The 14,773-nt window shown below is 42.3% G+C and overlaps 1 protein-coding gene across 1 annotated transcript in view; it reads left to right on the forward strand.

The window, feature by feature from the left end:
• The first annotated feature begins 928 nt into the window (after positions 1-928).
• Positions 929-14,773, forward strand: part of cadm4 (cell adhesion molecule 4) — a 156,445-nt gene continuing 142,600 nt past the window's right edge. The window contains exon 1 of the mRNA XM_072393921.1: positions 929-1,272. Within this exon, the coding sequence (XP_072250022.1) occupies positions 1,140-1,272 (133 nt within the window). The 5' untranslated portion in view covers positions 929-1,139. The remainder of the gene's footprint in view (positions 1,273-14,773) is intronic.

Here is a 14,773-nt window from a genome sequence, read left to right on the forward strand (position 1 = left end):
GCGGCGCCAAAGATACAGTTGAGAATTAAATCAAGCCTTGGAGGCTACGTCCATGGTAGCACATACAACTAGATTAGTTAGAGGGTGAAAAGAGATGTGGAAACAGAAACAATTTTCTCAAAAGATCTGTGCACTCGAATTAAAAAAACATAAGGATGGATAAACTGTGGCCACAACATGAGGGTAAAGGTAAAGAGACCCATGAGCAGGACCTCATAGCTCTGACTGAAAATGAGCAGAAGAACAAAACAAAACAAAAATCTGGCCTGTCCTTAGCGCAAGCGTTTGTTCCAGCTCAATAGTCACGGTAAAAGACGATTTAACCACATACACTCGAGTCAGTTCCCTTCTGTGCCAGATGAGTCCTTTTCTCCTCTGCAAATGAAAATCAACACAAAACAGGGTGTTTTAAATTAAAAAAGGCATTGGCTAATTTGGCAGCGTTTCCCGTAGTTTTTGGTCACCAAATTGGCAAGCAAAAACTTTCTTGTAAAATTCCTAATATAGAAAGTAGATGTTGGCATGGTAAATCCACCTGTCATAAATCAGCAGCGACTTCAAAGCACAAATACAATCTGGAACACTGTTGTTACTTACTTCCATTTATAATGAAAATAAGTTCAATTTTGAACCTCTTATCCATCCTTTTTCGTGTAGGTCCACAGAAGAATTTAAAATAGATTGGTTATTTTGGAAATTAAAACTGCTTATCAATCATGTTTAGAGTGAATTGTTTTCAATTAACAAGAGGACGAAGCCCATGTTCCCTATCCAATTCCGCTCCTATTTCTTTTTAAAGCCCAACCCCTCGCTTTCATCCGCACACCCCTACCTGCTCCTTCTCTCTGCAATTGGCCAATGACACACGCAGTCCCGCCCTGCTGGCAAGCTTTTAAATCTATTTACAATGTAAAATAACCAAGAAAAACCGGCCAAGCCATCATCTTCGAGCATACAGAAGGAGAGAAAGTGGGTGTGTGAGAGACTAAGCACTGCTGTGTACAGACCTGCTGTTACCACTCTGAGCGCTTGACAAGACACACACTCGCTCACGAGCTGTGGCACGCGTGCGCTTACACGCACACACACTTAGGTACACAGTCGCTGAAATCTCTGTCGGAGAGTGAACCTGCGGGTTCATGACACTGGTTTCACCGAGGAAGAGGAATACAAGGGAAGACTGGCGAGGAATATCAACGATGGCTCTCGCGACCCTGTGGAACTACTGCGTCCTGCTCACCATCATCACAGCCGCTTGCCTGTTCCACACTGGTAAGGTTCAAACGAAAGAGTGGATGAGTGTGAAGTGGCAGGGGAGAGCCGTCGCGATGTGTTGGGGCTCTCCATGTAAGTTTGCTTAAGTCCCCAAATATAATAAGACGTTGAATAACAATTATAAATACGCTGGGTCAGTTCTGGTTTAATAGGCTCTGGAATGTATAGGAGGAAGAGCGCATCGCGGGCAAAAAGCACGTGCATCTATTCCATTAGATTCCATTATAATTCAGCATAGAACTATTTGAACCTAAGCCGTTTTCGCAAGCGTGTCCTTTCCGTGAGTCATTTTGTTTTAGCTACTTCCACAACGGTGAGCGGGAATACCCCAGAACACCCCAGGATCCATAACAAAAGTGAAAGCCCGACTCGGTGAGACTACATGCCCCGACAGAGATCTTTTTTGAATGGGTCTTCCCATGCTCTGTTGACCCTCGTGCGTCACAGCATTTTAATCTGATTTTTTTCTCCAGACCCATCGTACATTGCTGCTGTGCATTGGAGTCTTTGACATACGTCTCCTGTGCCTACAACCATGCGTGCACAGAGCTCCGATTGAGTACAGTTACAACCACATGAGAGCAGATAACAAATGCCCGCAGTGGCCCAGTCGCGCATAAGACACAAGGGTAAGAAGTGGGGAAGTGTTTATTGTTTTCGTAATCTGTAGTTGAATGAGCGACTTTAAAGACCTTTGAGACATCTTCTTATCAGATACACTAACATATAACAATCTATCTTCAGAGCCTTTGTCGCTTTTTATAGTACTCACTGGAGTGCCTCAGCTCGGGATACTACTTCCTTAGAAGCGCAAAGGAGTTCATGGTCACTCGCTACCCTTTCACAAGTGCAGATGCTGCAAAAAAAAAAAAAAAGAATTTGGAATGGGCTGCATCATGACTCAGAGCAACATCAGTCAGTGACATCTGCTTGCTGTGAATGGAAACACAAACCCTTAACAAAGCCTGCTCAATTCCACCTAAAGCATCAGTGATCTTGACTGAGCAGCAGTGAATCACACAGATGTTACTTCGCTGGCTTGTGTCCTGCAGTTGTTTTGCTCCTTGGGGTTTGTTTACACCGTCCCGAGGCAGAGAAAGGGTTAAGTGCTAGGTCAGGCATTGTCACAGTCAGACCTATGTTGGGCTGTTGTGATGATGTCTCTTATATATAGGGGACGCCACATTGCTCCATTGCTATTCTCATTTCTGTGCAGATACCAACCTCACTATTGCCTTGTGTGAATTTTCACCCAGGAGAGCATTTTGTGTGTTTTCTCTATATCTATTTGTATGTCTGCTCCAGGAACAGTGGCTGCCTGATTTATATGCATGAGCTGTAGGCGTTAGTATGTTAGTCTAAATGGAGCTCTGTGTAAGAGGTTTGTGTGTTTGTCTGGGCGTCCAGTTATGGAATTGTTTGTGTGTGTGTCTGTGTTGCAAGTAAATATGCTTGATGTTGTTGTGTGTGCCGCTTACAGTGCAGGGTTTTGGCTCAGCTGCAGGCACCCGCAGCTGGGGGTTGCTCACTGATCATTGTCATTAATCTAGCCTCTGACAGGGGCCTGGAGAGACAGGAGGCTGGGGGAGGTTCAGGGATGTTAAAGGCACAAGGTGGATGGAGGAATGAAGGAGAGAAGGAACTGTATAAATGTTTTTAAATAACACAAACACACACTGTGTGCCTTGAAACTAATCCAGACGAAGGAAACTGGGCCTATTTAGGTCGTTTCTTTTCATGATTTTAAAGGAAATTAAAAGGGAGAGAAAATGTGAGGAGTGATAAGGTTGGCAGTTGTTGATATGCCAGGATAGATATGCATAGATTGATCACATGGATAGACAGATAGATGGGTTCTGTAAAGAGTGAGGCTAGAAGACTTGGCCCTTTTTTGCAGATTGGGGGAGAGACTTGGGGATGGAGAAAAAGGGAGAACAAGAAAGGCTGAAAAGAGGAATAGTGAGAGAAAAAAGGCAGACAGACTTCATAGTGTGTCTGACAGGCAGGCCTGAGGGACACACACAAACACACACAAAATCAGAGCTGTATGTTTGTGCACAGAGTGCACAGCCTTTGTGGAGGTGACTGATCTACAGCAGCTGTTGGCCAAACTTTCTCTGCACATACAGTAACAAATGCTATTAACTCCACCTTTTCTGCTTACCCACCCTTAATCGCAACCCTCCATCAGTTCCATTCTTAAACTTCATCCCCATTCCTCTTCTATGCCTCTATTACCACCTGCCTTATCGCCATGTGCTTTAAATCACCTCCATTAGTTTATTTGAATGTGTGCAATGAGAGCCATCCGTTTGAGCTTGTTCCCCATCATCCTGTTTGGACCTTGGCTCTGGCTCTGCTGGTTGAAAAATGGCGGCAGTTGGATGCACTTGTGGGGGGAGATTTGAATACTAATTATTGCTGGTATACGTGCGCGAACATACACACACACAAATGCTGAAAAGCCATGCATAAATCAATGTCAATGTGAGTCACAAAGTGGAGGCTTGGCATGACCAACATCAAGGGATGCTGTACATACACAGCTAAGAACAAGGACATATATGCACACACATAGGTACAAGAAATATGTACACATCAGAGTTTCTTTTGAACGGAAAATAGTTGCTTACGCAAGAGTATGTCAGAGCCCAATTGCAGTTTTTGATGCTTGTCAGGCACAGTTTGCATCGTGTCAGAGCCTTTTTACTGTCTTGCACATTGTACAGGGCTTGTTTTTTCAGCATGTTTCTTTGTTCTTTAGTGCCCTGAAACAAGCCTTTACCATGAGCAAAGGTTTATCCTTTGATCCTAACCTTGGACAATAATTCACCTTTAAAATGAAATAAACTAATTAATGAAAAAGATTGAGACCTTTTTTCCTTGCTCTCTGCCCTGGATCTCCTGGTTCACATTGTAAATTTGAGCCAAGTGCACAATCTGATTTCAATGTTACAATGTTATTTCTTTTTTCTCCGATTCACTGTCTTTTGTAAGTCTAAATAATTGGACAACCTGATCTTGGCAGACATCGCTGACCTGCCCGTCAACAGAAGAAGACCAGAAATGAGCCTTTTATAAAAAAAAAAAAAAAGATATGCCTCCTGCTGCTGTTGTACACAACCCTGTTTGATCAACTGATGCAGTCTTAAAGGGTCCTGACAGGGTGGCCCACTATCTCAGCCGAGCGACTGCCTTGGCATAAGCTCCATAAACAAATTGTGTTGCTTCTGGGGAAAGTCACAACTGGAAGAGTTACGGAGCTTATCGTGGGCTGTTTTTATTCTCTTTAGGGCTTTTATGGGTCTATTACTCAGAGGCAGAATATTTTGTAGGCTTCATGTTTTGTGCAGGTGATGTGTATTTTAGAGTAATTATGTTCTAATCTAGCCTCCAGTCTTCAGTGAAAATTCATAATTCCATGTTTTGAACTTCTGGTTTCTTCTCTACGGAATCTAGAAAAGATTTAATTTTTACATATGACTTGGCCTTCACATTTCCCTTTTCATATCCTGTGTTTCAGTTTAGACTTTGCCCTCTTGGAGGGGTTCATACAAACTGAATACACAAGAGATACAGTGACTTAAAGGGTCACACAACGACATCAATTGGTAATTGAATCCTTATATCTCATATGAGCATTTGTTTAATTGTCCATTAGTGAAACTTTCTGTCAATCTAATCAGGCTAGTGCTAATGTAGAAACACTCTTTATGGCTGTCACCTCATCTCCTTCCCATTACTATTCCCCAGACGGTGCTGCTTGTGATTATCGTAATGGTGATCTATGTCGTCCTTACGTGTCGCTCTCTGAGAACAACTGGCATCTCACCAACTTTGCTGCTCAAATTTTTTAATGCTGAGTGGGATGCCAAGGACGTTTCCTCCATTTGCTGGCATCTGAAGCCTGCCAATCAGTCCAGTGCTCTTAAGTCCATCTGATCTGATTGGCCCAGTGCAAAAGCAAAACGCCCCACAAGAGTGCAGCTTTACATACTGTGACCGAATGTCCCCTGAGCCAGCAGCTTTCCTCCAGCTTCTGATCCCTCTCACTGTATATTTGTCTTTTCCGTGGGACTGTGAAATCAGTTAACGGCAACTGCCTTGGCATGGTTTCTTGGAGCTACACAAAAAGTCAGTCGTTGCTATGTATTCTTTCTACTAGGGTACAAGGTGTACTGATGTCAAATCCAGTCAATGCTGAACTGCTGTCGGTTGAAAGGGGATCCTGAGTCTGGAGAAACTTGAAAACACCAGCACCATGGGGTGAGCATTCCTTGCTGTTGGTGACACAGTTTCCATGACTTAGAGTAAACGTTTATACCTCCTGCTTGGCTCTGGGCTTGTTTAACACCCTCTTTTGCTACTGTGACACCTGTCTCCATGGTTCTCGCAGGGCGCAGAGCTAACGTGGTTAGACAGCGGCCTCCGGTAATGCCAGTAACCAAGGTGATTATCCCCGCTCAGGCGGTGCAAAGGAGCCCTCACCAGCCGTGATTGGACTAGAGAGGCTGATTGAGCTGAAAAGGGCAAGTGCCTAAAATTGAAGAGCTGGAAGATGTGTGCTTTTCCAGTGCGAAGGCTAATGCGCATCCCATCTGGAGGACTTAATGTAAAGACAAGAGGAGGGAAGGATGGCTGGTAATGAGGAGCTCATTCAGGAGTAAGGAGGATCAGAGATGGACTTAAACCTTGGTGAAACTGTCAGGCTGTGTATGGAGACTGCCAACAAGACCCCATTTCCCTTTACCCTTGGGAGGTCTGTATGTCCAGTGGTGGCTGGCTGATGAAGAGTGACCAGGCTTAGCTGGGGCACTGAGGGACTGATGGGGTCACAGAAGGAAAGTGAAAGCATCATGGGGAGAGAGGGAGAGGTGGCTCGCTGCTCACTGTATAAAAGAATGAAGGAAAACAGCAAGGAGGGGAGGGAAAGCACTAGGGGCATGTGTCACAGACCAGTGGAGCAGAGGAGAAAGTCAGGCAGAAAGAAGTACAACAAACGAGTGAATGATTGCAGGATTTCAGTTCTAAAATGTAAGACTCTTAAATAAAAAAAGACAAGGGGAAGAAGACTACCCCTGCGGTTCAGAATGACTGATTTATAAGGACAGAAAAGGTGAAGAAAGAGGGAAGAGTGACATTAAGGAGGTGGGTCCAATGCAGAAAAATACACAGTGGTGGTGTTAGAGGGAGATGGGCGTGAGGAGGAGGAGGAGGGAGAGCAGAGACAGATAGATGGATGGTGATATAGAAAGATAAAGATGGAGAGAGGGCAAGTACTGTGTAGGTGACCACAGCTTAGGGACAAGATACCATGATCGATGAGATCACAGAATGTACATACACTCTAACAACACACACATACACAGACCCAGGCAAACAAATATTAAAAATATTTCCCAGAGCCGCTCATGGCCAGTCCTCCCACTTTCAGCAAAGCAACACACTCAGTTCGCAGAATTAGACACCTACGCACGCACTGAGCTATTCATCTGTCTGCCATTTAGAGTCCATCTTCATATCATCACCATTAATAGGTTTGCTTTGATGAGATTGTCGGATGCTGAAAATTGCCAGTCAAAGCAGTGCACTATCTTCTGGGAAATCAGATGGAGATTTTTGGAGTGCGGACACAACAATGCCGATGAGGTCTCAGCCGAGTTTTCTATCTTAGAAAACTCTCAAAATGTCTCTCCCACGAGTGTTAAATTCATTCTAGTTATTACCATGACTGGCATACATAACGTATTTGTGCCCGATGCAGCCTTTACACAAAATTAAGTTGCAACATTTTTCCTACTTTCTGCTTAAACAAAATCAATTATCCTTTGATCCTGTTAGTTAGTGTGTTATACATTCCCAAAGTATTTGTGGATGTTTGCTTAAAAAGAATGTGTTAAGTGAGTAAAATATGAAAACAGGTTTTCTTTACTAAAGGCATTCTGTGCGCTTTAAAAACATAGGTTTTCATTGAGTCAGAGACTAGTGATAACAACAGCTACCAGTGGATCAAACTCAGATTGCCTGCTCCATTTTGGACAAAGGCCAAGTGATTGTTGACACAACTAATAAAAAAATAAAGTCCGCTGCAGCTTCCACTATACTTTGCCGATGCACCCTTGCACCCTGTCTGCTGCTTGTCTCTGTCTATTCTTGTCCTCATTTTTTACTCCAGCTTAAGACAAGAGCTTCAACATCAGGAATAGGAAGCTTTGATCCAGTTCATTAGCAAACCGTAAACAACCATTAATTAGAGGCAATTAATTAGAAGCACATGAAAACAATCCTTGAAAATTTTGGCTGGTCTCAAAGACACCCGAAGTGCTTGCAGGTTTGTGAGTGCATGAGAGAGATGGACAAAGACAGAGTAAAAGAACAGAAAAAAACTGAATGGATAAAAGCTTGTGGTCATGCTTAATGTGCTGGTGCAAGATTTACCACAATTGTGGTGATTTGGTGAGCTCTTTTGAGATTCATAAGGTCATCGATTCATGCCTTGCTTTCAGCAGGGCAAAACAAAAGTGAAGCCATGAAGCTGCCTGCAGTGAAGGCGAAGAGAAAAGAAAAGAAGCTGGGCCAAATTGGATTGGTGCTGCAATTGTTTCTGCACATATTGTTAGAGTTGGCAAGGCCACTAAAAAAGTGGCCAAGCACCAATGACCTTGAGGAAAGCTTTTGCTGATTCTCTCCCAGGATTCATTTTCTACTGAGCGGCAGAAGGGGCACTGAAGTGCATGACTGCTGATTCACCTTATGGCCGTTAACAAGTACGCCCCCACTTACCTCACCTTCCATAAACCATCACCAGCAGATTGAAGTGGTGCTTGACTCACATTCACAGATGTGTTCCTATCTTTGTGCCCATCTGTGGGTAGAATAATGTTATCACTGACCACAGAAGGACCACGTCTCTCCTTTCTGGCCAGGAGTGGGACAGCCGAACAGTCTGTGATACTGAGTGAGTTTGACACAGGCCTTGGGCGCCGTTGCAGAGAAACAGTGGTTCATAGCAACTGCCTCCCACTTGGCTTTACTGGTAAATTGAGCTGTGAGCCAGCTTACAGAGGCCAGTGGGGCTCTATGAATGGTACCAAAGTAATTTTTTGCATTTGTCAACTCTGTAACCATGGACAAAAAGTGTTTTTTTTGTGGCTGTAATATAGAATCTTCAGTCTGGATAGCGACAGAGAACACACAGCATGGCACTGTCGCCTCTTGACTGCATATACAGTAACATACTTTATTGCTAGAGAAACTAATAAAAGAAAGCTGTAGGGGAATGTGCTTTCATTCTTGATTATTTTCTCTCTTCCCAAGGGCTGTGATGGCTACTATCTTTCCTTTTTTTTTATCAGAGCAGCTCTACCCACTGTTTTAGTCAGCATGATTCCAGTTTGCTATACTGATCTAAAATGAACCAAGACTTGATTTTACTGTTGCTGTTTTTTTCCATTTCATTGAGATTTGCAATATATAATGAATATGCATGGCACAGGGAATAACATCTCATATTATTTACTGGTAAAAAAGATAAAAACATAATAATAAAGTACATTTTGATGATGGAACATCATACAACAATTGTATAGCATATGATACAGACAAATGTTAACTTACTTAGCATGAATCTGTGATTGTGCTAGGTTACTATGAGGCAGAAAATCTCTGATATGTATACTGCTGGCTTCCTTATCTCAAAAAGATGAAGGCTCAACAGTCTGAGAAATGAAGACATGCTTGAGTCTGCAAAAACGACCAGCGTTAATTTCTCCGTCAGCACTGAATGAACTGAGAACGGAGAAGTATTCTGTATCTGGCTACTGTGTCACCAGGTAGATTAAAGCAGATTCATCATCACTACTTGCTCTATAAGGTTTGATACCTAAATCATGTTTAATACTTTCCTTCAGATTATGATAGTTTGTTGCAAATTTGCTAAATATCTATCATCTGATTCAATCAACTGTGAAACTTTTATGGGGTCAGGCAAATATAATATTTTGACAGCACTACTTGTATATGCAATTATAACTGATGCTTGTTTATCATGGAGATGGATTTGAGTTGTGCTGAGGAAGGTGATTTATGAGCTTATGGGGAAAAATTAAAAACAGACATAAACCACTGGTAATTAAAAAGCAGGTTTGTCCCAAATGATGACTGATGTATAAATCACTGGCTGCATTACAGAAATGTGCTTTAATTTGCAGAGCAGCAGACAGACAGTTTGACTAAGGCAGTTGCACTCACACCAATCTTCAAATGCAGGAATACAAATATTGCATTCCGCTCAGGAGACTGCGGAGACTTATTGGACCTTTCAGACTTCTTTACTGTAGAATTCTGTCTCTGTTTTCACACTTGTTTCTTTTTTTAATGAGCTCTCTCCAGGAACTCTTGGACAAATAGCAGGACACACCTTGTCACTAATTACAAAAAAAGAAAGCAGATGTTTACAGTCTTTTCATTTTTATTCAGTTATTTCCTTGTTCCTTCCTTTTTCAGTTCTTTCCTCACTCCCTTTATACTTGAGATAACCATGCTATCTCAAGTATAAAGGGAGTGTCCTCCTTCAGTCTATGATCACGCCGGCGTGATCAGATTGCATGACGTCATTGCGGCGTGATAACGTCATATATTTATATAGGTTTATGTGTCCAGAAGAGCAGGGCTGAAATGATAAATAGAGAGCTGGGTAAATGTCCGTCATTTTGTTGTCCTCTTTACCTGAATTTTCATACTTATCTCAAGGAGATGAATATTCTGATTTTACTACTGTGTATTTTGATAACCATGTTATCTCAAGTAAAAACAGTTTTTTTTTTTCCCTGTGATTTCTGCTCTTCCAAGACTTTTTTGTTCTATGTACTTCTTTTTCCTGTCCTCCTTCATTCCTAACTCTCCTGCGGTGTGATACCTGTTCAAGGGCCTCAGCAGTGACTTAGTGACATTTTGTTTGGGCTCACCATGATCATGGAAAATCTCTTGTTTTACTTCTCTAACCCCTCCTTGTGTGCCTTTCTTTCTTTGTCTAACCTTTATCGTGCTTAAATGTTCATAGCCATGGCCATGAACACCTCTCCAATTTTGAGCTCCAGGTGTGTGTGTCCGCATGCACCTGAGCCAACAGTTTCTGATAGTTTGCACTGAGAGTTAGACTCAGTGATAGTTGGAAAGAGTTTTGGTGAAGGGGAGAAGGGGTGTTTCTTTGCCAGGATTGCTTGCAGATGGATATTTTGGCAGTCTCTTCTGCCTCCCTGCTGCTTGCACCCTATCCTTACCTCCTCCTCTTCCTCTCTACTTCTCATACTGTCGCTGCAGGCTAAAGGGATGGCAGGACCAGGTGTGGATAGATAGAAAGTGAGATGCAGAGAGAGAAATGGAAAAAGAGACAGAGGATTGACTGAACCCAGGTGGCCAGCTTGAACGCCTGTGTTTCTGCTGCTGCTGTGTTTCTGTTCTCATTTGCATAGACAAAATGGTTTGTTCCCCTTGTCTGACTCTTTATTTTCCTTTTTCACTTCTGTTTGCGCATGATGCATGAATTAATTTCCAGTCTTAGTTTAGTTTTCTCCTTTCCTCTTTTCCTTTCTCTGTTCCCATTTCTCAGAAGAAGTTACACTTTAACTTCCTGTCTTTTCCTGTAACTTTCTGTTTTCTTTTTAGTCAATTGCTTTTTTCCTTTAGTTTTTTTAAACACTGCCTCCAGATCTACCTTCTCTCACAATCTTTTTTTTGCTCTGGGCCTGCTGAACTCTGCATTTTACACTGTGCTGCAATATTCAGGCGATGGAAGCTTATTTTCAGTGTAAATGCCCTTCAGACACCATATAGTCCCCTCAGCCATCTCCCATCCACCCTCTCTTCCTCTCATGATTGTTTGTAACAAACCTATCCCGCCTTTCCTACTTTTTCTATTTCTCCTAAAGCCTGCGCATAACTTTCTGTCCCTACAATTTGTCGCAAATCAGAATTTAGCACCTTCATATTTGTTTCTTACATCTACTGTGTTTTAGTGTAGTCTAGTCTATTGCTCACAAAACACTCATACACAATTCATCTTTCTTCTCCCTCCTCCTTAACTTTTCTCTCCTTTTGTCCTTTAGCTTATACATCCATTATATACCTTAATTGACCCTCACAACTTGGCCTGTTCTTGGCATTCCGTCTATGATACAGCTGTGGCTGCTGCTGTGCATGCATGTGTTTGGAAAAGGCTAAGTAGTATTCTGCTCACACATGCAGGCACTTACACATGCATCGTTGTCTTGGTGGTTCTGTCAAGCCAAACACACTCGTGCCTGTGCACATAAGCAAGTATATGCAATTAGAGATAGATATTTTAAATGGTTAATGTGCCTCGATATGCCAGGCCCTTAGCTGTAAAATTCCCACACACCCAGGAGCCTACAACTTCCACAGAAATAGTGTACCATTCACACTACCTGTTGAATAGCTGCACATAGGTTGTGTAAACTCTCTCACACACACACATAGACATAGTTTTGCACACCAACACATACGAAAACGGCCATCAGGCTCCCTCAGAATTGCTGAATTGAGTTATGTAGCCTGTCAGTCAACTCCCTGCTCCCTCACAAACACACACCCGTGACGGATACACACACCCATCCTTCTGACTGTGCATATTTGGCATGGGGAAGGGACTCAATTACGGCGAAGGTGAAAGAAGCAATAAACACAGCTCCGATACAGTGGAGCACACTGCAGCAGTGCAGTCAATCACAGGCCCAGGTAGGTAGCCGCAGCCGCTTTGCTCATCCAGCTGTAAAGTGATGGGGATGGTCAGAGGTGTTGGATGGATAAAGCCTGGGTAAGAGGGAGGCTGTGGGATGCAAAGCGCTGCCATCCGATCCTCCCAAAAATGATCTGTCTGTAACCGACTTACATGGACCTGCCACTAAGAGGACAGAGAGATGGGATGGAAGGAAGGAGGAGGCAGTGACGATAACAACCCATCTTCATTTCATCCCTCACATACACACATAGAAGATTATTTTCTCTCAATAACACACAAACACACACACACAAACAGTGGCACTGTAGCTGGCCAACCCGCCCACTCTAACAAACAACATAATCGTGTGTGAAGCTGAGATAACAAACACATCACCTGATATAACTGCTGTTACTGCCATTATTGAGGCGGTTAAGGCTGAATGTATGGTGCACATGTGGTGATTTCACAAAGTTCACAAAGTAATTAATGACTCAAGTCTTAATAAACAACCATTGTGAATTCCTCACCCTGCTGATACTCTTTTTTTTTTTAAATTAAGTTTTACGTTTAAAGGTGGACAGAACATCAATCGAACCTTTTTCTTTTTGGATAAACAGAACAGATGATAATTCTCGTTTGTCACAAACAGATCTCATTTTTACGATTCCTTATTCCTTATTATCATTTGCTGAGATTTAGGAACACATCGACTTTGTCCTTGCTTTTTTCTATTTGCAGATCTGCATTATTTAGGGCTGATGTGATGATGATATTTTATGTGTTGTGTGTAGACAAATATTTACATATTTACAGCTCTGTAATCATGGCAGTATTTGGAATGGTCAGTGCAAATCCACACTTATGTTCCTTTTTTTATGATAATGAGCTCTTTGGTGAGCTTCAAACTGTTTGAACTCAGCAAATTAATGCTGCCTAAGTATATAATTGATAGAGCTAGGCTGCAATTACCATCCCAACACGTTCAATGAGTAGCTCATACGGTCCACGTGGCCACATTTTTTGGTAGGTTTTGGAGTGTCACACTCGACTGTGCCTTCTCAGCCAAGAGAACTTGAAGTGGGGCAGGCAACAGGAGCTAAGTAGTGCGCAAATTTATTCAACTGGTCTTTATGCCAGTGCAGAGAGCAGCGCTGCACACATGGCTCTTCAATTATGTTGTGGGTTGCTGAATTGCCATCTGTCAAATTTATGTTGAAATTGTCTGTACAGACCATCTGACACCTGAGTAGCATCAGAAAATCATATAAAAGTCATGGATCCATAAATTACTGTGATTCATATAAATGTTTTAGAGTTCTACATATTACATTGAGTTTCCCATAAGAAACAAATAAATGGGATGGTGCTGAAATTTCCTGTGTGAATACAGGAGAAATCTGAGAGAAACATGAGTATTGGCATGTATGACCAAGAGCCAATTTAGAATTTAGCCACATCATTTGTATTCAAACTGTTGGAGGAACCTGGAGACATTGGGGAAACCAGCAAACTTCAAAGGGAAAGGCTTCAGGCACACAGTGGGTTCAAACCTACAAGTGTGCAGGGGTTTGTAGCATCTTGCTGTGAGCCAAAACTGCCAACCATTGAATGACCATCTCTTCCATCATGTGATCACATTACTATGAAGGTTCGGGTGAGCCAGACTATCTTCATGCAATAACTTTGACCTATTCTGCTTAGCACAGTCGTAATTGTACCCAGTGCTTTATTAAGGGATTGTTACTAACATTGTGGCTTTACTCACCTTAGCTGATTTGGTTGGGTAACTTTTGTCTGATAAATGTGCAACTTGTGTTTCCTGATTCTTACACCAGGTGCCATATAACCATTATTAATAAAATATATCATCGAAGATATTTAAGTAAGAACTACTTTGGAATTATACTCCAAATATTTGCCTGAGGTTGCAGATATACTGTAACTCAGCAGGACACAAGTGTGCTGCTGTTTGTGGCATTTTCCAGCCTTAGGCATGTTCCCAAACTGACAATGGATTCTCTGTGGCAGGCCAGCCAAAATCTAAAATAAAATAAAAAGCCAGACATATGACAAATTTTGTTCCATCTCAACTGTAACCTGTCTGTTTGGCTGAGGTGGCTTTTTTTTTTTTATTTAACCGAAGTGTCAAAGAATGTAGATGACCTTTTTTAAATATTTAAATCCTGCGGGTATGTATGGTAATTTCACTGGAATGTATTCCGCTTAAGTGTTTAAAAAGTGCCTGTGATCCAGAGAGAACAGAATCTGTGGCTGTGAGTGGATCTAACAGACTCTCGCACATTTGTAGTCGTTGACGTTGCCATACACCCTCCCACACATTCAGGACAGTTCTGAAAAGTTTCCTTCACTTTCTTTTGCTCACACACAGAGATTGAAGTTGACAGATGGGCTTTTGTGCATGTTTACTGTGCTTACATGTGCTTACACATACACAAATGCAGATACGATTGAGACCTTTGCATTAACAGCATCACACAATATGAGACTTTATAACTACGACCAAGAAGGAAGAAGGGAGCAACAAGACTGCCTCCGGTGAATCTAATAGCTCCAGCTGCTCTCTCACTCACCTCAGCTCTTTTCGATCCTATCTGTTTCCCTCCATATTTTATTCATTTCTGTTCCTCTCAGCACATCCTTATTTCTCCCAGCCTCCTCCTTCGTCTCAGTCTCTCTCCACCTTGCCTGCTTCTGAATTTACCACCAAGGCTTGCCTTTTGGCAGTTCCTCCTCCCT

This window comes from Leuresthes tenuis, unplaced genomic scaffold (genome assembly GCF_036924035.1).
Source record: "Leuresthes tenuis unplaced genomic scaffold, fLeuTen1.0.hap1 SCAF_10, whole genome shotgun sequence".
Taxonomy (NCBI): domain Eukaryota; kingdom Metazoa; phylum Chordata; class Actinopteri; order Atheriniformes; family Atherinopsidae; genus Leuresthes; species Leuresthes tenuis.